Source organism: Rhipicephalus microplus, chromosome 6 (assembly GCF_043290135.1).
Source record: "Rhipicephalus microplus isolate Deutch F79 chromosome 6, USDA_Rmic, whole genome shotgun sequence".
Lineage (NCBI taxonomy): Eukaryota > Metazoa > Arthropoda > Arachnida > Ixodida > Ixodidae > Rhipicephalus > Rhipicephalus microplus.
This window is the reverse complement of record NC_134705.1, coordinates 11,865,296-11,890,019: the sequence shown is the minus strand read 5'-3', so window position 1 is coordinate 11,890,019 and position 24,724 is coordinate 11,865,296. Positions and strand designations below refer to the sequence as shown.

Sequence of the window (24,724 nt, the reverse complement as noted above, 5' to 3'; positions counted from 1 at the left end):
ACAAAGGCCTTTCTCATGTTCCGCCAGTTAACCCGGTCCTGTGCTTGCTGCTGCCAATTTATACCCGCAAACTTCTTAATCTCATCTGCCCACCTAACCCTCTGTCTCCCCCTAACCCGCTTGCCTTCTCTGGGAATCCAGTTAGTTACCCTTAACGACCAGCGGTTAACCTGTCTACGCGCTACATGCCCGGCCCTTGTCCATTTCTTTTTCTTGATTTCAGCTATGATATTCTTAACCCCCGTTTGTTCCCTAATCCATACTGCTCTCTTCTTGTCTCTTAAGGTCACCTTCTTGTCTCTTCAGGTTACCTCTCGCTTCGCTACTTGTAATGTCCGCTGGATGGTGGTAGCTGTATATGATGAAAAGGTGCGAGATGGCGGTACTTGGAGTGTTCACTGGATGAACGAACGGACGGATAGACAAATGGACATGCAGATAAATGCACGAGCACAGACAGATGGATGTACATACAGACAGACACAGACGGAGACGGACGGACGGATGGACGTGACCAGCGGATGATTCACGGTTTGTTGATAAAATCCTTCGAAGCTACGCCCCAGACATCAGCATTCACTCCGTGGGTATGCTGTAATTTTTTTTACACGGTCTCTCTCGTTGACGTCAATCTGCCAATAGCCGGTCTTGAGGTCCATCGAAGAAAAGTACCTCGCATTATGATGTCAATCCAGCGCGTCCTCTACCCAGGAGAGAGGATGAACGTCCTTCTTCGTGATCCTGTTCAGGTGGCGATAGTGGACGCAGAAGCGTAGGGTTCCACCCTTCTTCTTGACTAACACAACAGGTAACGGCGATGGATTCTTTGAAGGCTGGATAATGTCGTCGCATAGCATTTCCTCGACTTGCTTCTTTATGGCATCGCATTCTCACGTCGATACTCTGAACGGGCTCTAACGGAGTGGCCTGGCGCTCTCTTCTGTTAGGATGCCATGTTTTGCGACCAGGGTCTGTAGAATTTTGGACGAAGATGAAAAACACTGCTTGTATGGTCGGAGCAAAGTTCTGAACTGTTTTTGCTTATGCGTCGGAAAGCTTACGTTAACGTCAAAAGCTAGTTGACACTCTTGGTTTATCGTATGAGGTTTGATAGACTTGGCCAAACGAAAGCATTGCTGGCTTCCAATATGTCTTCGATGTAGGCAACCGTGGTGTCTTTGCTCAAGTTCTTGTATTCGTTGCTGAAGTTCGAAAGCTTCTCGTAGCTCGGCTATTCCTCTGGCAACACAAATCTCACAGTTGATGAACAAGTACTGGTCGCCTTCAACGACGCCTTGCATATTTGTTGATATCTGTGTGGCGACGAAAATGCTGACGTTAAAGCAAGGGGAATGACGACTTTTTTTCCAGCACATTCAAGGCATTCTTTCCTGGTGGCGTGGGCGGCGGAAGTGCTTTTTCTGTCAATAGCATTATCGACTTTGAGGTTGACGACTGCACCGTGAAGGGCTAAGTCCATACCAAAAATGATGTCTCTGGAGCAACGTTGTAGGACTAGAAAGCTTGCGGGGTAAATCCGGTTGTTAATGGAGACTCTCACTGTGCAGATTCCTGCCGGCGTTCGGATCTCGGAACCTTCCAACGTGGTCGTCACTTTCTGCAACTTTGTGGCGAACGCTCCACTGACAACAGAATAGTCGGTTCCGGTGTTGACAAGAGCTGTCACATTGTGGCCGCCAATAAGAACGTAGAGGTCGCTAGTTCATTGTCTCATGTTGTAGTTAGGCCGTGGCGTTGGGTAAGGACTCAGTCGGCTTGTTCTGATGCTGCCGTGTTGCGTCATTAGGTCGTCTTTGGTACGTGAGGTTTCGATGTCAGGGCTAGGTCAGGATACTGTCGCGTTCTGGAGGTTTAGTCATGGTGTCGTCGGCCGCCGCAAAAAATCTTCGGTTGTTTGTCGTACAGCAACCACCCCTCCATCGGTTACTGCCCTCAGCTTTCAGAAGGACGCAGGCAAGGCGACTGGCCACAAATAGGACCAGTGTACGGCTGATGGTGCAGTGAGTTGTAGCAGCCTGGCAACGGAGAACGGTATGGTCGTCGTTCTTGCCACTGTGTTTCGGTGATGTAATAGGTGATGTCACGAGGCCTTTCACCCAGCTGCAGACGCGGCGCGTTGATGGCGAATCCCCAGACCCCATTTGTCGATACTGGGTGTGGCCGGTCTCCTGTCAGTGGTAGCATAGCAGGTGGTTGTCAGGGGCGCGCCAAATGTCTGTTTTCTTTGGTGTGTAGGGCTGGCCGAGAGGAGAATAGTAGGGCATTGGTGGCGGTAGCGCTGGCGGCGTGACGGAAGTGTGGCAGAGCGGTGTCTTGGTATCAAGGGGGGGGGGGGGGGGGGGCAGCATCAGGCTGCAGCAGCGTAATAGATCATCGCTTGCGGCTGAGGCTGCAGTGTTCTGGAAACTCCAAGCGATTGGCGAGCTCCTTCGCGGACAATGTCGGCAATCGAATCCACTTGGAGCTGCGATGAAGGCAGCAGCTTCAACAGCTTCCGTAGATAAAAGTAGACGCGACACAGCTTTTCTTTCGAGTCCCATTGGTTTGAAGGGGTACTGACACAAAAACTTTGACCTCGCGTTTTTTTGCTGCAATGCGTTGCTGGGGCCTGTTAGTCATGACACGACACATCGTTTGCTGCAGCATGTGACAGATAGTTAATTACAGGCTCCTCATTATCAATCAGTTTCAGTTTTGATATGTGAGAGTTTCCAAAACTGGGTGCAACTGTTGCCACCTAGCGTGTGCAACTCTTGACCCCATCAGCACACAGAACTGTGATGCACTTCTGCACGGTCCGCATCAAGAATTACTTTCGAATAGGAAACGGGACTGGAATGTCGCCAAACACAAAACTTTTCAAGCGAGCCCCACGGCCACGCACTCGCAACCAGCCGCCGAGAAACATAGACTTCGGGAACTAATGCGGCAAAAGAAAAATGTTGGCTATGACATCATCATAACTTGTTTTGTTGATCCCAGCGTGGTGACGTGAGGGAAGTAGGGGTGTCACCTCGGGGTACCCTCTGATGGTGTCTATAGCGCTATGAAGTCGGTCGCTCACGGAAACTTCAAAATTAATTTAAAATACCTTCCTAGCTATATTTGCTGATGATATCTTGCAGATGATATACAAATGTTCACGAGAATTTACCCCGCAGGCTATATCTCGGCCCCGAAATTTTGTGTCAGTACCCCTTTAAGGCGGCCACTCAGTCATACGACTCCAGCCAGGTCTCCGCTTCTTCACATATTTTCGCAGAAGGTTGGTGGCTCTTTCGGCTGTTGCATTTCAACTGTGACGGGTGTTGGCACAAGGGCGATCATGATGGTCGGGTTATGGCCTTGGGCGTGCGAGTGTTATCGGGTAAAGCTCTGTACTCTGGATGTAGCCCTCGCTGCCTGCGGCTAGCTCGCTGATCGAGGTTCCCTTCAATGTCCTTTTCATGGTGTGGGCTTGGCTCACGGCTGGATGGGGGCATTCAGTAAATGTGCCGGGAAGCACCTTCACCAGATGTCACAGAGTCAAGACGCGGAAGAAGGAAGCCAAATGGATGTTCCAATTAAATTGTTTATGTGGCGAAACTTGTGGCCATGTAAAAGAAAAGATAGATTACAGCAATACATTGACACTGATAGCGGCGAACAGAGCATCGACCGTCGATCAACTGACAAGCGGTGAAGCACATCGGTTAATCATGTGCCATCGAACATTCCAGCGTTATCGCTAGCGGTCACGTAAGTTCCAGAGTAACCTATAATATTCATGAAGTGGCCGTCATCTTAGAAAAATGATCTACAGCCATCCCGAAGCTTCTGAAATAATGCAGATGCAGTTTGCGCTGAAAATTACTAATAGTGAAATGAAGCAATAAGAAAACTTGAGGGAATGTGTCAATATCGTGAAAAGCGTTTCAGGGTCCTTTTAAAGTGACACTAAATGCAAATATTAAGTTGAAGTTCATTGCTCAAATAGCAGTCCATTAACCTCATAGTGCCAGTCAAGGAAATGCTTATTTTGAAATGAAATCACGTTTTAGTGCTTTGCATCGCACTAGCACTCTTCAAATTACCCGCCTCAATGTGGGAACTTTCATGTCACTGTTGCTGTGCACAACGTTGCCCAGCTTTACTGCGGTGCCACCTATACTAGTATACCAGAGCGAAAGTAGTGGGAGTGACAGCAGTAACAATGGCCATTGAACACTTTCCTGCCATGGCTTCCGAGATGGTAGGCATACTTGGTTCAACTGGGCCTTGCTAAATGGTACGACCTGTCCAGTTTAAGCAGGTAAAAATTGAACTTTTTAAACACTTGCACCATTTTTCATCGTAATGTCCAGCGGTTCTTTTTGTTTTTCATGAATCAAACAGAAATGAACAAGCATTTCATTACGTCTCCTGATGCATGGAAGGTTCTTTATTTAGTGCAGCTAATTCGATTACGAGTGATTAAATTTGGGCAGTAATTCTGGTGTTATCAGGATCATTTTGCGAATGTCCTACCCGTGGCGCATGGGTTCTCGTGCATTTACCTCAATTTCTCCGTAAGTAGCGCACTGCTGTTGATAATATTGTCATTTAGGAGTTGCCATACATTGAGCTTTCATGCCGACATAAATTGTTAGTTGCCATCAGATTCCCTTAAAACAAATATCCTGACATGTAGTTTCAGAACACGCTCGCCTGAAACAATTGTTGACAAGAAAAGAACATGATGGTGCTTTTGAAACACTACAGTGTACTCAGCTTAAGGGTGTCTTCCTGCTTTCCCCAGCCAATTCGCGCTGTCCAGCTGAGCTGGCCTCAAACAGGTGGATAGTAACCATAAAACTGTAATTCAGTGACAGCTGGAATGCAACTAGTGATTGCAAGTGCATAACAAATTGACGGTGTTCTTTTTTTTATTGTCAAGTGGTGAGTGCGGCCATCAGGTGCTCCATCTTGGATAGGAAAGAACGGCCTTGCATGCGTGCCAGGCAGACCTCGCGGAAGGCACCACTAAGGTTGTGCCATTTGCGGTCACGCACCAACGTTGACGGGTAGAAGTCTTGCTGCTGGGGTGAGCACGACACACACACCTCGGCACCGGACTGAGGACCGCACCGCACAGATATCATCCTGCACACACAATGCACACACTTGGTTAACAAAACATGCAAGGCACAATACATATAGCGCTTCTCAGTGTGTAGCATATTAGGGGCCTTGTTCATCCATCTCATGTGATGTGGTCAAGAGGTCAATACAGGCACGGCCGCTGGATTAAAAAGCGCAGGGTACATTCACCGCGCTGAGCAACTTTCAATGGGAAAGCGCGTGTCAGCCGTAAATGCAGTTGCAGCCGCTGCAGCGCGGCGGGGGCAGGAGGGACAGGAAACGAGTGGCAGCGACTCCCTCGGGGCAGCAGCCGCAGCAAATTAGCTGGTCGTTGTCACAACAGTGACCCACTTAATTGTTCTAATCAGTCTTTTTTTAATCTAATTTATAGAAGTGAAGACATATCACGTATTTAGTAAAGTACGTAGGCGCTATATTGAATTGAATTTTTGTGTGCTTGCCGAGCACCTGACGTTTTTTTTTTCCCTGAACCAGCTTCTTGCTTTGAGGCTGAAAGAACAATCTACAATGCATGTAGCTGAATTTTAAGGCACTGAATGCATGGCAAAGCCGTTGTTCTATTTATGAAGATTTGTTAAACTAAAGTATTTCGATTTTTGTGACATTTATTCAGCGCCTTCGCGTTTTTCCAGCCAAAATGCTTGACAACTAATTTTCGGGACACTTGGATTGTACGTTCATAGTTTTTATATGCTGAAAACGTATGAAAGAAACATGATTAGAATATCTTCTATGTTAATCATGGAAAGTAATTCAGCTTCAAATGCTGGATAGAAGTGGTTTCTACAAACATGGTGTCGCTCTCCTCGTAACTTTATTGAAGAGGCTGCGAAAGTATAGATCATGAGAAGCGGTGTATACTTAAGGGTTCGTTTTTCCTTGTTCGTTACAATAATGATGAGATCTAATCATTATTATTCAGATTTATACATTATTATGGTGTGTGTCTGTATGTGTGTGTGTGTGTGTGTGTATATATGTATATATATATATATATATATATATATATATATATATATATATATATATATAAAGAAAGAAGTGTATACCTAAGGGCTCGTTTTTCCAAGTTTTTACACAATATTAATGAGATATAACAGACAATAATGCCAAGGAAAGTATAGGGGAAGATATTAGACCAAATCGTAATGTAAATATGAAGAAAAGTGGGTGAAAAAATAACTTGCCGTGGGCAGGATTCGAACCTGTGACCTTTGAATGACGCGTTCGATGCTGTACCACTGAGCTCCCACGACAGCTATCCCCCCCAGCCACTTTATTGGGTTTATATGTGAATTAAACGTGGGAGTGTCAGTCAGCGCCACCAGTAGCCATGGTGGCGAGTATGGCACACTCCTTTGAGCTTGTTTGGCGTCACGTAGCACGTGAACTTGTTACGAGTGGGCAGCTGACCAATAGTCCCTCGTATACAACCCAAAGGCACTAAGTCTGCCAGTAGGAGACCCTCGTTAATGAATAAGGAAAGAAGTGTATACATAAGGGCTCGTTTTTCCGTGTTTTAACACAATATTAATGAGATCTAACAGACAATAATGCCAAGGGAAGTATAGAGGAAGATATTAGACCAAATTGTAATGTAAATATGCAGAAAAGTGGATGAAAAGATAACTTGCCGTGAACAGGATCCATATATATTCCAGAAATGATGGGGCGTCCGGGATTATTCTGCTTTATGTAAATGTTTAGGCATCTGTCGCGATGTGGTGGAGGTGTCCATTGTTTATATGTTGGTATTACAGGATGGGTTTCGTTCGGGCTTCGGCGGTCATGGTAGTATTCTCTGAGGCGCATATTACGGGAAAAGTTACGTAGATCCTTCAGAAGTTGAAACTCATTGAAGCCACCTAAGGCGGGGCAAAAGTTGAGGCCCCTTGACAAAGCACGCACTTGTTCGTTTGAAAGAACTATTTTTGAAAGGTTTACAACGCTGCTATCGATTTGAGAGGCTGGTCTTTCAAATCATTAGAATGTATTGCAGCGCATTTGGTCGCCTCAAATTGGTGCTCGCGCGTACTTAAACCATTACGTAGAAACTTCTTCTGTTTAGTTGTGTTTAACGTGTCCCTCTTACGTTCTTCATAGGCAATTGAACGTTCATACTCATGCTGTCCTAGCTTATTTAACAGGCGAGCTTCTCTGTGCTGAAGCTTTTGCGTGCAAGATTGATAATGGTAAATAATTATGTGTATGAGATCTAAGGAAGCTTTACTTAACACTTCTTCCCATTTGGCTTTGTTAGAGGCCGAAAGTTCGGAAGTAGCTGGCTTAAATCTTATCTGTGAATATTTCGGGACGACCGAAACATTCAAGTAGCTCGTAAGTGAGGATACGTATAGCTCGGAATGAACTATTTTTCAGCAATTTTCCTAGCTTCTAAAAACTCTCGCAAAAGAAGACTTGAAACATTGCCTTTAGACGCAGGTGCTTGGCATCAGTCCGTCGCACTCGTTCGACCGGTGTTTCGGCGGGTCGGGTAGCGATGATCCACGGTGGTGGGAGCCACAGTTTGGTTTTGCCGTGTTGTGTCTTGGCTTGAAGAAGCGGAGTTGTGCGTAGCACCCACAGGGGACGTTTGTTGGCGTCTACTGGGAGACATCTGCGTGGAGCGTTGTGGGGGGTTTGCAAGGTGGGCAGTCGCGCCATGATGAAGTAGTTCCTTGGAAACGTTTGCAGCAGAGTTTGCGAATGTGACTGGCGATAATGGCAAAACCTTCGAAGCTCAGGTGAAGACTATCAGCTGCCAACACACCTGTCAGGGGCAGCCAGTGGAGACCATGATCGACGAAAAAAAACTTTCCTGGAGTGCCTGCAGTAGCTGCATAGCAGTCGGTTGAAGTGCATGGCTTGCATATTTCATCGGAAAACAAATGCAAGGTTTCGGTTGCTATTACGGCGGTTAGGGCAGCGTGAAGAACGAGTGTAGCGTAAATCCTTGAAATGTGAGGCTTGGAGTTGATGATGTGCTCCAGCAGGGATCGGTATCTTTTGAATGCTACAGAAGCACTTGTTGAAGCGATGTCGTTCGTAGACAGTCCGCTCTTTGGTACCACTCAGTCCCGTAGCGGGAAGATTTTACATGCTTCCAAAAATTCACAAGCAGAATAATCCCGGACGCCCCATCAGTTCGGGAATTGGCACCGTCACCAAATTATCTCGTTACGTTGACTCCCTCATAAACAAGATTCCAGCCACATTTCCGTCATTCATCAAAGACACCAATCATTTCCTTTAAGAAATTGTAAATCTTCATGTTCCACCTGGTTAAATGTGAGTAACACTGGACGTAGCATCACTATACACCAACATACCGCATAAAGATGGTATTTCTGCAGTAATAAAGGCCTATGAAAGTTCCCCTTTTGATAAACCTATTGATAAACAAAAGCGCTTGATACTCTTTTAAAACTTACCCTTGAATTAAACAATTTTGAGTTTAACAACATTCACTATGTACAAGCCAATGGCACCTCAATGGGTATGAAAGTAGGTCCTAACTACGCCAACATATTCATGGGCATTCCGGAAGGCGAATTTTTAGGTAAAACCACGTTGTGAGGTGTGCAAACAGGAATGTATTGGACACACGAAAACCGCGTTTCCTTTGCGTTTCAACAACCACAGGGCACAAGTGAAGGTCCTCCCCAATTTGCCGTTCTCCGAACATATCAACCTTCCTAGCAACTCTTTCGAAAGCGTAAGTGTCATACTTCTACAATCCGGCTTCCACAACATACGGGAGCGCGAACAGCGGGAGTCATACTTCATAAAGAAATTCATATCACTTACCCACAAAATCAACGAGAGCCCTGGGCAACTGACGTGCCTCCGCGAAGTTTCGTGAAACACAGAAAGCGAATTACTCTATTTATTTATACGTACGTGAAGTCGCACACATAGGATATATAGCACGTGAAAATAAATGAATTCAATGCTACGTGCACCAACCGGCGCGTTAGTATTATTAGATTTTTTAAAAGTACTTTATCATTACTATTATTTTATTATTTCTCATTATATTTGTTTACGTTTTTGTTAGTTCCTCCTTTGAAGAATATCCACTCGTTCATTTTGAGTATGACTGGTTGTACACTTTTCTGCAAGAGAGGGCAGATAGGGGAGGGGGGGGAGAGCACATGAGCTTTCCGTCGTGGCGAATATTTTCCTAAAGCTGGAGCGGGTCATGTGCTTCTTGTGTGTGTGTGTGGCCTGATGCCGCGGGCCAGCCGCCGAACCACGTGAATTTCAACTCGAACCATGCGTGGGATGCGAGTAAGCGGAAATATGTTTCACTTTTTCCCTTTTCTTTGGTCGCCTTCGCTGGCAGTGCGTCTTATCTATCCCTAGCAACAATGCAGGGATTACCCGCCCGCTCCGGCGGCTCTCCGTCGCTCCTTTCTTCTTCCTCTCCTTCTTGTTGTTGTCTGTTGCTGTGCGCCGGTTTGTCTTGTTTTTTCTTTTTTTTTTTCTTTATTTCTTTTTTTTTTTTAATTTTGGGGGTCTTCAAACTGTGAGGGTGGCCCTCTGCGACGGGAACTTGTAAATTTTCGCTTAGATCCTTCGAAAAAGGCTGGTCCACCAGCCGAAACTGTTAGGATTAAATAAATATTTTATTATTTTGTATCCTATATTATATATATATATACGGTCGACATGCAAGATTTCCCGCTGCCGACGGCACTTGTTCGAAGGTGGGTTAAAGTTCAGCGATAAGATTCACGGGAGACGTTTGCTTTACCACACGGTAGCGACCCTGGTACTTCGAAAGAACTTTTGGTGACAATCCAGGGGTTGCGGCAGGCACCTAAAGCCACACTAACAAGCCAAGATCACAAGATGCAGGCGCGACCGCTGGATCCCGGCAGTGCTTCTGACATTGCTGGTCCTTAGATATCAACAAGCGGGAGAGCTTGCGGCATGCTTTTGCGTGGGCAGCAGCTTCAGACAGGGGTGTAGATTCAGTAGCACCAGCGCTACACGACGAAAAAATAGTGCCCATAGTGGAGGATGGCTCACACCCATAAAGTAGAAAGAAGGGGGAAATCCCTGGTGGCCTGCGTGGCAGTATTGTAGGCATATGTGACAAATGGGAGTACATGGCTTCAATTGCTGTGGTGAGACGCAACATACAACATCTGTTAGAAAACTATCCAACCTTATTTTTTTTTCCCGAGCACCTGATGGATTTCAAACAAGCGTGCTTGCATCAGCCAATTTTCATATTTCGTGAGCATGCGCGAATTTTTTTCCCACCTGCCAATAGCGTCAGTCGCTCAGACACAGCAATTGAGTGAGATACTGTGCAGTGCTCTCGTCGGTTTTTCATTGCAAGGAAAATGAGAGAGAGGCTGGAGCAGTGCTACTGCATAAAAATTTGCCAGAAACTGGGCGACAGCCAAGCGAAAACCTTCGGGAAGATCAAGAAGGCTTTCGGTGACAACGCTATAGGCCCCACACAGATCGAGGAGAGGTACAACCAGTTTAAAGACGACCGCACATCGGTGGAGAGTGAGCCCCACTCTGGTTGGCTATCAACATAACCAAATGACCAGGTCGTTACTGAAGTGAATGCTGTGGTGATGCAAGACAGTCACGTGACTATCTGGAAAATTGCGGAAGAGGTGGGCATCAGCACTTTCTCTGCTCATTCCATTATGATCGAAGATTTGACCATGCAAAGAGTTGCGGTGAAATTCGTGCCGAAACTGCTCGCGGTGGAGAAAAAGCAACTTCGGGTTGAAGTATCCAAGGACATGCTGGATTTCACAAGCAGTGACCCTAACTTCATGAACACCATTATCACTTCTGACGAGTCTTAAGTGTACAGGTACGACTCGGAAGCCAAATCCCAGTTGTACAGTGGAAGCATTCCATGTCACCAAGCCCAAAGAAGGCCTGCCAAGTGTGCAGCAATGTCAAAGTGATGCTGAGTGCTTTTTTTGACTCTTGCTGTGTGGTACACCACGAGCACGCACCACAGTGTCAAACAATCACCAACAGTACTACAGAGTTGTCCTCTGTCACTGTCACGAGGCTATTTTATGGGCAAGCTCTCGTGTAGGTTCCTGTAAAGCAAAACCACCGATGACATAACCATCAGTGAGAAATGAATCGACGAGACTATTTGCTTCCACGCCCCGCCGCGGTGGTCTAGTGGCTAAGGTACTCGGCTGCTGACCCGCAGGTCACGGGTTCGAATCCCGGCTGCGGCGGCTGCATTTCCAATGGAGGGGGAAATGAAGGAGGTCCGTGTGCTCAGATTTGGGGCACGTTAAAGAACCCCAGGTGGTCTAAATTTCCGGAGCCCTCCACTACGGCGTCTTTCATAATCATATGGTGGTTTTGGGACGTTAAACCCCACATATCAATCATTTGCTTCCACCAAATTCCTAACACTCAATATGTTTTAGAAACCCTTAAAAGACAAATAACAGACAAAGAACACAGCATGCATAACTAGAAAAAGGTTAGCAGGAAGACCAAACGGCTAAAGACGTGAACAGTGCATGAAAATAAATGTTCAGTAAAAAATAACCCTTAACACAACACAGCCGGACGTGGTGCTTGAAGTGGAGGCTCTGCTACCAAGGCATGAACGCACTCACCCAAACTGTGACGGCGGTGATGCGGTTGAGACGCTCACATCGTTGATTGGCAGGGAAGGAAGCATTGGGTTGGTTGAGGTCAGTGACCTTTCGCCGTTCGACAGCTGCAGCTCGCACACGAAGCCGGAGACATTTCTTGGCCAACTTCAGAAGACCAGAACAAGCCTGGCCTACGTCAGGCGACGAGAAGAAGCTCTGTGTCCAGGTGGGAGCCCGCAGCGACCTTGATGCAGGAGCTCTGCTCACCGCCACCCCTGCGCCCTGGCCACCTTCTTCACTCGATCCCGACTCAGCCACGTCTGCCTGGCTTCACTGTTCTTCTCCCGTGGCTCTCCTAAATCTCCGTGAAGGCCCCTTATTGGCTTCAAATTTTCACGCCCACAGGTGCCGCAACCGAGCGTCATCTTCGTCGTCCTCTTTGGTTCAGGCTGATGGCATCACGCACTTTTCAAATGTGCGCATTCACACCACAAAAGCGCCCCTTTTGAAAAGTTTTTTCCGTCATGAAAAAACTGCAGTTAAAGGGCCACTCACCAGGCCCCATACGAAATTTTAGTTAGACAGTGGAAGTTGTTGGTTGTCTAATGAGGAACATTTTGCCACAAAAATATTTTGAACCGGTTCATCATGAGCGGAGAAAACGGTTTTTTGAAGCGGCGCGACACGAGGATGAGAGGAGGCGAGCTCGAAACCCTTGCGGCTCCTCCGCATAGCCTTTGCAAGCCAAATCTCTTCCCCACTTCTCAGGCATCTGCCCAAGAGGTCATGTGCGCATGACAGGCCCAAACAAGTCCAATCCCCGAGCACGCGAGCGTCGTTGCTTTGTTGACCAGCATTATTTTGTGGTCTTCTGCCTGTTTCTGCGGGATGGTTTCAAAACGCTGGCTTAGACGCGGTAGAATAGATGAGCACAATAAGTGCGCAAACGCGTAGGAGCGTTCCACGGCGGTTGTTTGCTCGATGCGCTGACCGCGGGTACACGAACGCATGCCAAATGCTGACACATTAGCCCCGCATCTCGTTGCAGTTCACAAGAGAAAAACGGAAAAAAAGGTGCTCACATTCCCTTATTGTGTCTCATTATTTATCTAGAGCTTAATCTCTTCAAGCAAAAATTACATATACTACGCATGCCGTGTTAAATAATTTTCGCCATGTCACGTGCCACTGTGTGCAACGTAAGAGCCTAGTCGTCTACATAGAGGACCAAAGTCACTGCATCGCCGTGTACGTAGAGCCATTCATACGCACACGTCATGCCCTTAATCACTGGGCGTGCGCCAGCAGAAGGGAGGGGGAGCAGCGTTCATCTTGAAGTTTGACCCATTTCCGTTGCACATAGCGTTGCAAATTTTGGCAGACAAGATCATCAATGACTCGTCTACGCATTGCGCTTGTCAGCTCGAAATTGCGAAACCTGGTGAGTGGCCATTTAAATGCATGTTTCACCATACACAACACACATCCTGCCCAACGTTCACTACAATCTTACAATCAATCCACTTATTGTGCCTTAAATGTTGACACAAAATCTCCTGAAAGTTAACTACACATGTCACAGCTAAGCTACAGCGTCCTGCGCAAAATTAAGAAAATCACACTTCCCGCGAAATTGTAGTGTTCAACCCAGGATACTATACACAAACGATCTAAGTCTTTGTCCATGTGGTCTAAATCCGGATGCAGCCACCGGTTATTTCAACTTGACTCTCTGGTTATAGCGTCCCACACCAGACAAACAGCATATTTGTTTTTTTTTTTCATTGGAATACAAAACGAAAACCTTGTAGCACTTCCTATCAGACATCTGCCTGTAGTTGTGCCCCAGGATAGTCTGACAGTCCAACAAGTTGATTGCCTTAGTGTGGCAATGCTTGGACAACAACAGTAGTTGTATCCTACAAGTGGTAGTGGTCTGGAACACTTCACTGCGCTGTTTAGTCAAGTCATCGCCTCATCTAGGCCCAGACGTCTTCGGGACATCAAAGCTTGTAACCCGAACAACTTCCTGATGAGCTGACACTACAAAAGGCACCAGAGCTTTCACATTGCTCAAAGAGCTTTGCAGTGGAGCTAGCTTGCTACAGTCTTGTTCACTTCCTGCAAGGCTAGCAGTTTTACTGCGACTACAGTCAACCTTTATGTTTTGGCCTTCCTGCCGTTCCAACTTCATCATTTGTCCCTGGCTCCACTTGTGACACTGCCACATACAGTTGGACAGGCGTTTCTGCCCTTTTTGTCAGCTCACTTGTCTCATCTCATCTCATCGGAACTAAATATGAACTTCTGTCTGTACATACGATAGTTATCCACATGGCCATCAGCCCTGCCAGCGGCATCTGTTACTACAGCTGGTGGCATGCAGGCAGATACTGCTACAACCCCCTCTGAGTTTTCTACTTAACTTGCACACAGGTCACATGCTCCTTCATATAACTTCTTGTTTTCTAAACTGAACGATTTCGTAGTCGTTTTCTGCTTTTTGCACGGAGCGCTACATACTCTACTTTGACATGACGTAATCATTACGCCACGTTCAGGCGAGCTAACTGTGTTCCCCGACAATGCCTGTGCCACTGCCAGTGTTGCACAGGATGACAGTACAGCTACAGCCTCAGAGTTGTCTACAAGGCATACCCTCCTTGCTATGTCACTTGTTTTACTTCCTACACCGGAAGAATCGGCATCTTTTCTAGAGACTGCACCTTGGTTTTCGGATGTGCACTCTATGCGAACACCAATCGCTTTTTCGTCAGGATTGTCTAGAGGACTCCATACCTCTTCAATTAATTTGAACTCCATTGCACCAGTTTGCATAACCACATGGCTATAGAAAGAATTCGACTGTTCCTTTTCCGACACTTCCTGCGAAGCCATGTTCGTCACAGTCGCCAAACCTCGACTGGTCTCGCCCTCGCTCTTCCTTTCGACTCTGCCGACCACTTATAGAGAATCTCAACCTAAAGTTTCATCACAAGCGTTCTCAAATCTGCCGTTGAAAAGAGAGACCGAATTATGCATAAAAGTCCTACAATCAGAAAACACATCGATTATCCACTCTTTGGATTTCAGATACGAATATTCATCTCGCGAGTCTCTACCAATTAGTCTCCTCATTTCGGCCTCTGCCAGTTTCAGCTGCAAGTGAAGCGTCTTTTGCCCTATCTCTTCAATTTACGTTTCCTTCTTTCTCAGTTCTCTTTCAAACTCAATTTCCTGCTCCCTCTCTCCGCGAATGTACCTCTCACGTTCCTCACACCAAGCCGCCATTACCTCGTTTTTCAGACCCATGCGTCTTGCCAACTCTTCTAGGTCTGCCCTACTCATGTTCCTGTTCTAGTGTGGAGAGTTAAATGGTAAAACGGTCTCGTCCTGTCGCCGGATGCCAATTGTCCCGAAGCTATTGAATGGGCAAGCTCTTGTGTATGTTTGTGTAAAGCAAAAACCATCGACGACAAAACCATCATCGAGAAATAAGCTGCCGAGAACATTTGCTTCCACCAAATCCCTAACACTCAATATATTTTAGAAACCCCTAAAAGACAAATAACAGACAAAGAACACTGCATGCATAACTAGAAAGCGGTTAGCAGGAAGAACAAATGGCTAAAGACATGAACAGTGCATGGAAATAAATGTTCAGTAAAAAATAACCCTTAACACAACACAGCGGGACGTGGTGCTTGCAGTGGAGGCTCTGTTAACAAGGCGTGGACGCACTCACGCAAACGGTGACAGCGGTGATGTGGTTGAGACCCTCACATCGTTGACTGTCAGGAAAGGAAGCGTCGGGCTGGTTGAGGTCAGTGACCTTTCGGCGTTCGGCAGCCGCAGCTCGCACATGAAGTCGGAGACGTTTCTTGGCCAATGCCAGAAGACCAGAACAAGCCTGGCAGGCGACGAGAAGAAGCTCTGTGTCCAGGTGGGAGCGCGCAGCGACCTTGATGCAGGAGCTCTGCTGGCCGCTACCCCCGCGCCCTGGCCACCTTCCTCACTCGGTCACGTCTCAGCCACGTCTGCTTGGCTTCGCTGTTCTTCTCCCGTAGCTCTCCTAAATCTCCGTGGAAGCCCCTTATTGGCTTAAAATCTTCACGCCCACACGTGCTGCAACTGAGCGTCATCTTTGTCATCCTGTTTGGTTCAGGCTGATAGCAATGCGCACTTTTCAAACACGCACATTCACATCACAAAAAGAAAGATGGAGTGTTCCAGACCGCTAACACTTGTAGGATACAACTACTGTTGTTGTCCAAGCATTGCCGCACTTAGGCAATCAAATTGTTGGACTGTCAGACTATCCTGAGGCAGAACTACGGGCAGGTGTCTGATAGGAAATGCTGCAAGGTTTTCTTTTTGTATTCCGATGAAAAAAAAAAAAATATGCTGTTCGTCTGGTGTGGGACGCTATAACCTGAGAGTCAAGTTTAAATAACTGATGGCTGCATCCGGATTTAGACCACATGGACAAAGACTTAGACTGTTTCTGTATAGTATCCTGGGTTTAACACTACAATTTTGAGGGAAGTGTGATTTTCTTAGTTTTGCACAGGACGCTGTAGCTTAGCTGTGACATGTGTAGTGAACATTCAGCAGATTTTATGTGAACATTTAAGGTACAATAAGTGGATTGATTATAAGATTGTAGTGAACATTGGGCAGGATGTGTGTTGTGTATGGTGAAACGTGCACATGACTGCAGTTTTTTCATGGCGGAAAAAACTTTTCGAAAGGGGGGCTTTGGTGATGTAACGGCGGCACCCTCCACACTTCAACGCTGCGCGCGAAGGAAACGAATAGGAAAGAAAAGGCTGCGTAGGAATGTTTGCTTTCTCTCAAATGCCGAATTGCGCCGCGCTTGTGCCATGCTTCTCTTTTTTCTGTCCCTGCCACGTAAAGACTCTTCTCCTTTCAACGCTGCATGCGAAGAGAGAGAGGAAAAAAAGGAAGCTGTTGTGGAGTGTTGGCTCTCTCACTCGCCGGTTCCACGCTTCTCCCTTTCCTGTCCCTGCCACATAGACCCTTCTCCTTTCAACGATGTGCGCGAAGAATAAAAAAGAAAAAGCTGCCGTTGAGTGTTGGTTCTTTCTCAAATGCCGATCTGCTTCTCTCCACGTGGAGACGCTTCTCCTTTCTCGTCATGTGCTGGCCACGCAGAGACGCAGTCGTTGTTGTCGTCGTCTTTGGAGAGTGTCGGCGCAATACATTGCCACCCACAACTTCTTTTGCCAGAAGAATGCTGAAGCCGAAATAGAAATGCTTTGAAATCTGCGTGCAAAACTGGCTCGCTGCAATGCAAACGTGTGCAGACGTGCATCACCGATTACTTCAAATATTGATGGATGTCCTGTGATTTGAGAATAAATGCAAGTCTTCTGAAACTTCCCCCTCATGTGTTACCTCAATGCACATGCACCACTTCATGGTGAGCCCTCGGTTCACTTAGCTTTCATTAATTTGAGCTTCTTTTAATTCTCACAACTTTTCGGGCCCCCTCGAGTTCGAATTATCGAGATTCGACTGTATCTTACATGACACGTAGCAGCGGCGATATGTGGGACTAGTAGTAGCGGCTTCAAGTTAAGGAAAGTTCTAGATGCCTAATCCACCACAGGAAGAAAGACACACAGAGAAAGAGCATCAACACCCAACTGATTTATTTGCAGGAGAAACATAGGAAATATATAACCACCCCACACATGCGCAAAGCACACTACTTCACCTAGTCCCATGACTACAAATAAAGACAGAGGACAATCAAAAGGCATATCTAATCAAGCTACCTAGCGCGAAAATCAAACTCAGACTTGCACAAAACCACTGACGTGTCCCTTACACACAAGTCACTTTTTTTCTTTATCCAGAACACTTTCATTATTTCACGGGCCAGAGCATCTGAGCTTTTTGGGAAAACAGGAACGCAGGCAGAACAGGAGTGGCAATGTGCAAGCAAACGTGCTCCTGAATTTTTCGAATTGAAAGCTCGTGTTTCCTAATTTTGACGTTCAAACACCGTCCAGTTTGGCGAATGTAAACCCGGCCACAACTAAGTGGGATTAAATACACCACTCCCATCATGCAAACCACATACATCCAAGCGTGTATTTTCATACAGGCACTCAGTGCTTAGAAATACGTGAGCATAGACAAACACATTTAGGTAAACAAAAACATTTATTGCACAAGTTTGAGCAGAAAACCTGTAGTATAGAAACAAAATGTTTCACGGATATACACGCATTCCCCGCAAGTTTGTTCAAGCCAACAATAGTGTGTGCAGCCTGCACCTATAACAGCCACAACGCAGCCACAGCAACACTGCAGCTGGTGTGAGGTCCCACTTTCTGACCAGGCATTGAAATAGGATGACCAGTATTTGTGCGCAAATAAAAGCAAAAACAATGTATGACACAAGTACTTGCACATTGTTACATGCGTCCAGCAGTTTTCTTGTGCGTATCACGTTTTGCGTTTATGGAGAATAGTAACTTTTTCATGGCCTCACGCTTACTGGTCAGGAACATGCACGCTAGTTACACCTATTGAAATATTTATTTGTGCAGTAGTTCTAATGTGAAGATTTTGTATTTTGCATACCCTCTCCAATACTGCACGTCTGAAAAAGCGTGTAGTATTGAAAAATAAACAAGAAGTAAGTAAATTTTTACTGTGTTATGATTAATCATTTAACACACTTAAGGTGGTGGTCCCACTCCGGTCGCAACCACTTCGCATTTTACGTAGTGTTTGCCGATGCACTGGGCTCGCTGCGCTTCACGAAGAAAACTGAATTGGGTTACTTCAGAAAGCTTATTATCCCCCCTTTTTAATGACACCTGATTTTATTGCCTGGTTGGAAACGTTACCTAGTAGAAATGAAAATAATGTGAGCAACAAAAGCACTTTCACCGTAGAAGCCTCCGTTGTACTGCGAGTGCAGCAAAACTATTCAATGTAATAAAGCGGGATTCACTGTGCCTTTAGATGAAGTGGCATTCAAGGTTTTGATGAAAAGTTTTTGGACATAAACTAATTAGTAATTTATTTACATTCTAATGAAAATGGGCAAAATAAAGAAGGTTTGTATAGGAATATCTTTTTTCATTACATAGCAGAACCATAATACTTAGTGGCTATGTAGACTACTTTAGACTGATTTTCCAAATGAAGTTGCTCAGTGCTTTGACGAGAATTTGATGAATTATTATTGTGTCAATGGGGCAGTTTATGGCTGTACTTGGTCATGCATTACCGACGAAGCGACAAAACTATACAATCTGATACTCTGAACTTCTATATAATGAAGTAGCAGGCCCCTTTCTGTGATTCTATGAAGATAATTTTTTTTTAATTTTTATTAGAGAACCTACAAGACAACATTGAATATAGCTAATTTTTCTGCTGGCCAGTTCCATCGGAACTCGCTTTTTTTTCTTTTAGACGCTAACTGCCAACAGGTATTACAAATTAGTAGAAGGCTATTGTGTCTTGTATCTATTTGTGCTCACTAACTTGACCATTCAGTGCTTTAAACTAAATATTTTCAAGGAATCATAAATCTCACAACCGTTTTTTGGTGGTAGCTCCATCTATTAGATGAAAAATTAAGTTGTTTTATGTGAGTTAAGAGGGCGCGCTGGTCGCCTGAGAGAGAGGACGCGCATCACGTCGGCTCCGTCTTCCAAGAACTATTTGCCAGTAATTTTCGGTCATTCAGCCCATGAATTTTACAACAACGCGTGCGGAAAGTCACCAGGATTCCACTGACACCAAAATTCAAAATTGGAAAGGACTTTTTGCCGGATTCGAGAGGTTTTCAACCCGCACCCCTTTGGCCCGACGAGACGCGCTGAGCGTCTCATCTGACGCCGGCGCTTTCTTCGCCCATCAACGATGATGGAAGTCCAAATGAACGGGGAAGATACCTCCCCCGAAGAGTTTCTGGAAGGCACGGATTGGTGCACCATCAAATCTAAGACCCAGGTTAACCGCGCAAACGCGCAGAACAACACCCCGAACGGAGCCCCCTCCTGCACCGGCGAGGGCGCAGACTTCAACTGACAGCGTTCGCCACGACAACCGCGTAACATCAAGCAGCAAGTCATCAGAAAAAGCAAAATGCCACTACTTCTACGGAGCGATTTCAAGATCGTGATACGACCACGAGGAGGCCTCGACGTGGCCACCACTGGAACCGTGCGCCTTGCATCGGCGATTTACCGCGCGGCCAACGTACCGGCGCATGAAGCAGGGGAGGACACGGTGTGCTCCAACAACCATCAAAACATCATCGTCGTGAGCACACCCCATGCCTCTCACGCCGATAAATAGACAGCTTCAAGTCATCACCATCGGTGACCGCCACCACGAGGTAAATGCGTACGAGATGGCCCCCGACAACACGGTGAAGGGAATAATCAAGGGCATCCCGTTGGAAGAAGACGCGAAGTCCATTCACACCAGCACCGTTCACGCACGTAACCTTACACCCTGGCAGCCAAATGGCTCAGTAACACCACAACTGTCATAGTGGCGTTTGAAGGACCGCGAGTGCCCACTTACGTCAGGTACGGCGGAGCTCTCCTTCGCTGCACCTTGTATCGCAAGCAAGTCGACATGTGTCACTGCTGCGGGAGACTTGGTCACCACTGGACGTGTGCCCAAAGCCCAAGGATGAAGTGTGTCGTGGTTGTGACGCCCCTAACCCAGGCTCCACCCACCAGTGTTCCCTCCATTGCAAGCTGTGCGAGGGCGCACACATGACGGCGGACAGCAACTGCCGTGCAAGGTACAAAACGCCTTACATCGTGACGAAGAGACAATGGGAACGACGCAGGGCCAACGAGGAGGCAGAGGCCACTGCCACCAATTATTCCCACAGCAAGCCCCGCTCAAGATCCAGGACACCCAGTCGAAGCCACTCCCGATCTCGTAGCCGCACACCGGGAGCCCGAAAGCAGCAGCAACGCCGATCTCGCAGTCGAACATCTGGACGGACCCCAACGAGGGACGCCAAGGCAACTGATTCGGTGAGCTTTGTAGATGCGGTCAAAGAAAAACGTGCAACAAACGCGGAGGCTGGCGGCAAAAAACACACTAAGATAGAGGCGGAGATAGCTCAGTGAACACAGACGATACAAACTATGCAAAAGCAAATGGAATGCATGCAGGCACAGGTTCACGCAAAAGACGAACTCATACAAAAGCTCCTGTCTGCCGTTCACAGCGAGACTGATCAACAGGCAATGCAGGAAACACAAGAAGAACTCATAGAGGACGGTGAGGTTGAAGGCCCTGATACTAAACGCGGACCGGCTATCTCCCTTAAATGGTCAGTACGTCCCAAGCGTACGTGCGCAGCAACAGGCGACACCAAAGTGAAAGCACTCGAGGCTCGCGTGAGCAGTCTCGAGGAAACTATCACCGCGACTATCACGTGTACGATTAAACAGAGCTTGGAGAGCATTTATCTAAGATTGTCCAGATTAGAAGCTGCCAACAGCCCGCAGGTGACGTTGCATAGCGAAGCGGCACCACACATGTAGCACCACATAACCATGGCAAGACACTCTTCGAAACAAAAACATACAATATGGCAGTGGAACTGCTGAAGTTACAAAAACAAACGAGTGCACATACAACAACACCTGAAAACGATCCCCGAACGCCCAGACGTCATCATACTGCAGGAAACAAACGGCCCCGCCAAACTTTCAGGGTACCAGTCTATAACAGGCAAGGCGGAGAATCCAAACGTCACCACACTGGTCAAGCGAGAACTGACGGTTATCGAACACGACACCCAAGTCAAGGATATTAAAAGCGTCCTCATAGAGCTAATTCCAGCGCATAAGACGCCCGACAGCATCTTCGTACTCAACGTCTATAGCAGTCCGAGATGCCGCAAACACCGCTTTCACGTCCTTTTCAAACGAGCACTCGATATCGCCCAGGGGCAACAACTCTTCATTGGAGGCGACTTCAACGCGGTGCATACGACGTGGGATTACAAACACGATCAGCCGAAAGGCAGGCATTTGTGGGAAACGGCGCAACTCGCCGGCCTCGAGCTGGTCACTGACCCAGCAGCACCAACTAGGCAGGGAAACAGCGTCAGCACTGACACCATGCCGGACCTTACCTCTACGTGCAATACACGAAAGGTGACTTGGAGAAACACCATGCAAGACTTGGGCAGTGACCATTACATTATCTCTATAGAAGCAGAAGGCGGTCCACAGGAACACAATGCCGGTCGCCAAATGAAGATCAATTGGGAACTACTACGAAAAAAATCGAGACAAGCAACAGATTGAAGACATCAAAGACATTGAGCAATAGACCTACCAACTTCGGCAGGACATCGAGAGGGTTACGCAAATGATGCCATCAACAGCTGGGCTTGATAGAATAGACACCCGGTTACTGCACATGTGGCAAGCCAAGACCCAACTGCATCGCGGCTGGAAATGACAATGACAAAATAGGAGACTGCGAAAACGAATAGCACAGCTCAACAAAGAAATAGAAAAGCACGCACTTAACCTGCAACAACAGCAATGGGAAGAGAAATGCGCGCAGATGGATGGTCAGCTCACCACGAGTCGCACATGGCAGACACTGCGGTACCTCATAGATCCCATGAACACCAAGACCTCACAGAGGCAAGGCATATGCAAAATCATACACACTTACAGGGGAACGGAGCAAGATTTCCTACGGGAAGCGGAACTCCATTACATATCCCAAACGCCCCCGCAAGTACATCGGGACTACAGGGGAAAAGGCAATGCCATTCTAGACGCAGAATTCTCGATTTCCGAAATTGAGGCGGCCCTCGTCAAACTCAATACCAAGTCAGCCCCAGGCCTAGATCGAATATCAAACAGGGCACTGTGCAACATCAATTACAGATCGCTAGAGAAACTCACAGATTATATTAACGAGTGTTGGGTGCGTGGAAAGTTACCCCAGCCGTGGAAAGAAGCACAGATCATACTTATAACGAAACCCGACAAGAAATTGCAGCAGCAGAACCTGCGCCCTATCTCCCTAACTTCATGTGTAGGTAGACTGATGGAGCATGCGTTCCTCAATAGACTAACAGATTACTTCGAGGACAACAACCTATTACCACACACAATGATTGGGTTCAGAGGACATCTCTCCACACAGGAGACTCTTCTGCCTCTGAAACATCAAATCATAGAAAATCCTGGGTGCTCAACGAGAGCCATCCTTGGCCTGGACCTGAAGAAGGCCTTCGATAACGTTCATCACGACATCATATTGCGACAAATAGACAGATTGAACCTCGGAATGCGAGTGTGCAACTACGTCCGAGACTTTCTCACGGGAAGAATCGCACGCATACGAGTGGGACAACTAGAATCAAATCAAATCAACATTGGAAGCTCGGGTACACTGCAGGGCTCGGTGATCTCGCCGATGCTCTTCAACCTCGTCCTGCTGGGGTTACTCGAGCGATTACATCGAATTGATGGACTGCACCACACGCTATACGTGGCTGATATTACAATCTGGACGACAACTGGCAGTGACGGAGAGATCAAGGATCGCTTACAGGCGGCCATAGAATGCGTGGAACATTACCTCGTAGGCACGGGACTCACCTGCTCGGCCGAAAAATCCGAATTACTGCTATATAGACCAATGAAAAAGGGACGCCCGCGAAAGACAAAAAAACCTTCAAAAAAAGACCTTCTGAAAAACAAGAAATCAAACTAACATCATCAAAGGGCTCACTAATCCCAATGATAAAGAAGATCCGGCTACTGGGGATGATGATTGAGTAGAACGACGGCAATGATGAAGCACTGCGCACAATAATGGCAAAGGCCACCAGCACGATGCAACTCATCCGACGCATCATGAACAAACATGCAGGCATGCGCGAAGGCAGCGTCATACGACTTATACAAGCCTTTGTTATTTCACAACTAATGTACACGTCACCGTTTCACAAATGGACAGTTGCGGAAAAAGACAAGCTTAACACCCTGATACGCAAGACTAACAAGTTCGCGTTGAGAGTGGCGTCCGGAGTTAGCACAAGCAAACTCTTAGAGCTAGGGTTGCATAACACCCTCGAGGAACTGGTGGAGGCGCAACAAGTTTCCCAGCTCGAGCGCCTATCCAAGACCCGCCCAGGCCGACACCTACTCGAAAAACTCTGCATCACGTACCATACGCAGCATGGCATCAAAGTCGAAATTCCGAGATCGTTACGCGAGCAAGTATACGTACCCCCATTGCTTCGCAACATGCACCCCCAACACCATACGGGACGGCGTAAAGCCAGGGCACAACGCATTACTCAAAGTTACTCCAACGACACTGAAGCGGTTTTCACTGATGCCGCGCGTTATACCAATAAACATAGTTTCGTGGCGGTAGTTACCGGTCATCGTGGCAAATACATCACAAGCCTCACTGTGAACACGGCACACGCTGAAGCGGCAGAGGAAGCGGCTATAGCACTGGCCCTCACACAGACCAATGCCACATACGTGCTTAGTGATTCGCAAACAGCAATCCGTAATTTTGCCAACGGACGAATCTCGCAAAAGGCGTTTCACATACTCCAACGACATCCCATACATGCAGGAGAGGTCGACTTCGATAACCGAAGGCACCTGTTATGGATCCCGGCACACACAGAACTGAACACCCCCAACGAAGCGGCTCACCGCATTGCTCGAGGCCTCACTCACCGAGCATCGCCGGAGCACGACGAGCCCCCGCGGGGAACTGTAGACATCTGGCCATGGGAGGATCGTATGACCAGGTTTCACGACATCACCACACATTACCAGTTACAAAGACGCATGTACCCATCCCCTCACGAAAGGCTAAACAGAACGCAAGCGGTACACTTCAGACATTTACAAACAGATTCATACAGAAACCCCACTCATGCACGCCATGTATCCAGACATATA

At 47.0% G+C, this 24,724-nt stretch overlaps 1 protein-coding gene across 12 annotated transcripts in view; it reads right to left on the bottom strand.

Annotated features, from left to right (window-relative positions):
* Positions 1-4,907: 4,907 nt before the first annotated feature.
* Positions 4,908-24,724, bottom strand: part of MED17 (mediator complex subunit 17) — a 258,928-nt gene continuing 239,111 nt past the window's right edge. For all 12 annotated transcript variants that reach the window (XM_075865805.1, XM_075865809.1, XM_075865806.1 and 9 more), the window contains one exon: positions 4,908-5,142. In XM_075865805.1, coding sequence (XP_075721920.1) covers positions 4,932-5,142 — 211 coding nt within the window. In that variant the 3' untranslated portion in view covers positions 4,908-4,931. The remainder of the gene's footprint in view (positions 5,143-24,724) is intronic.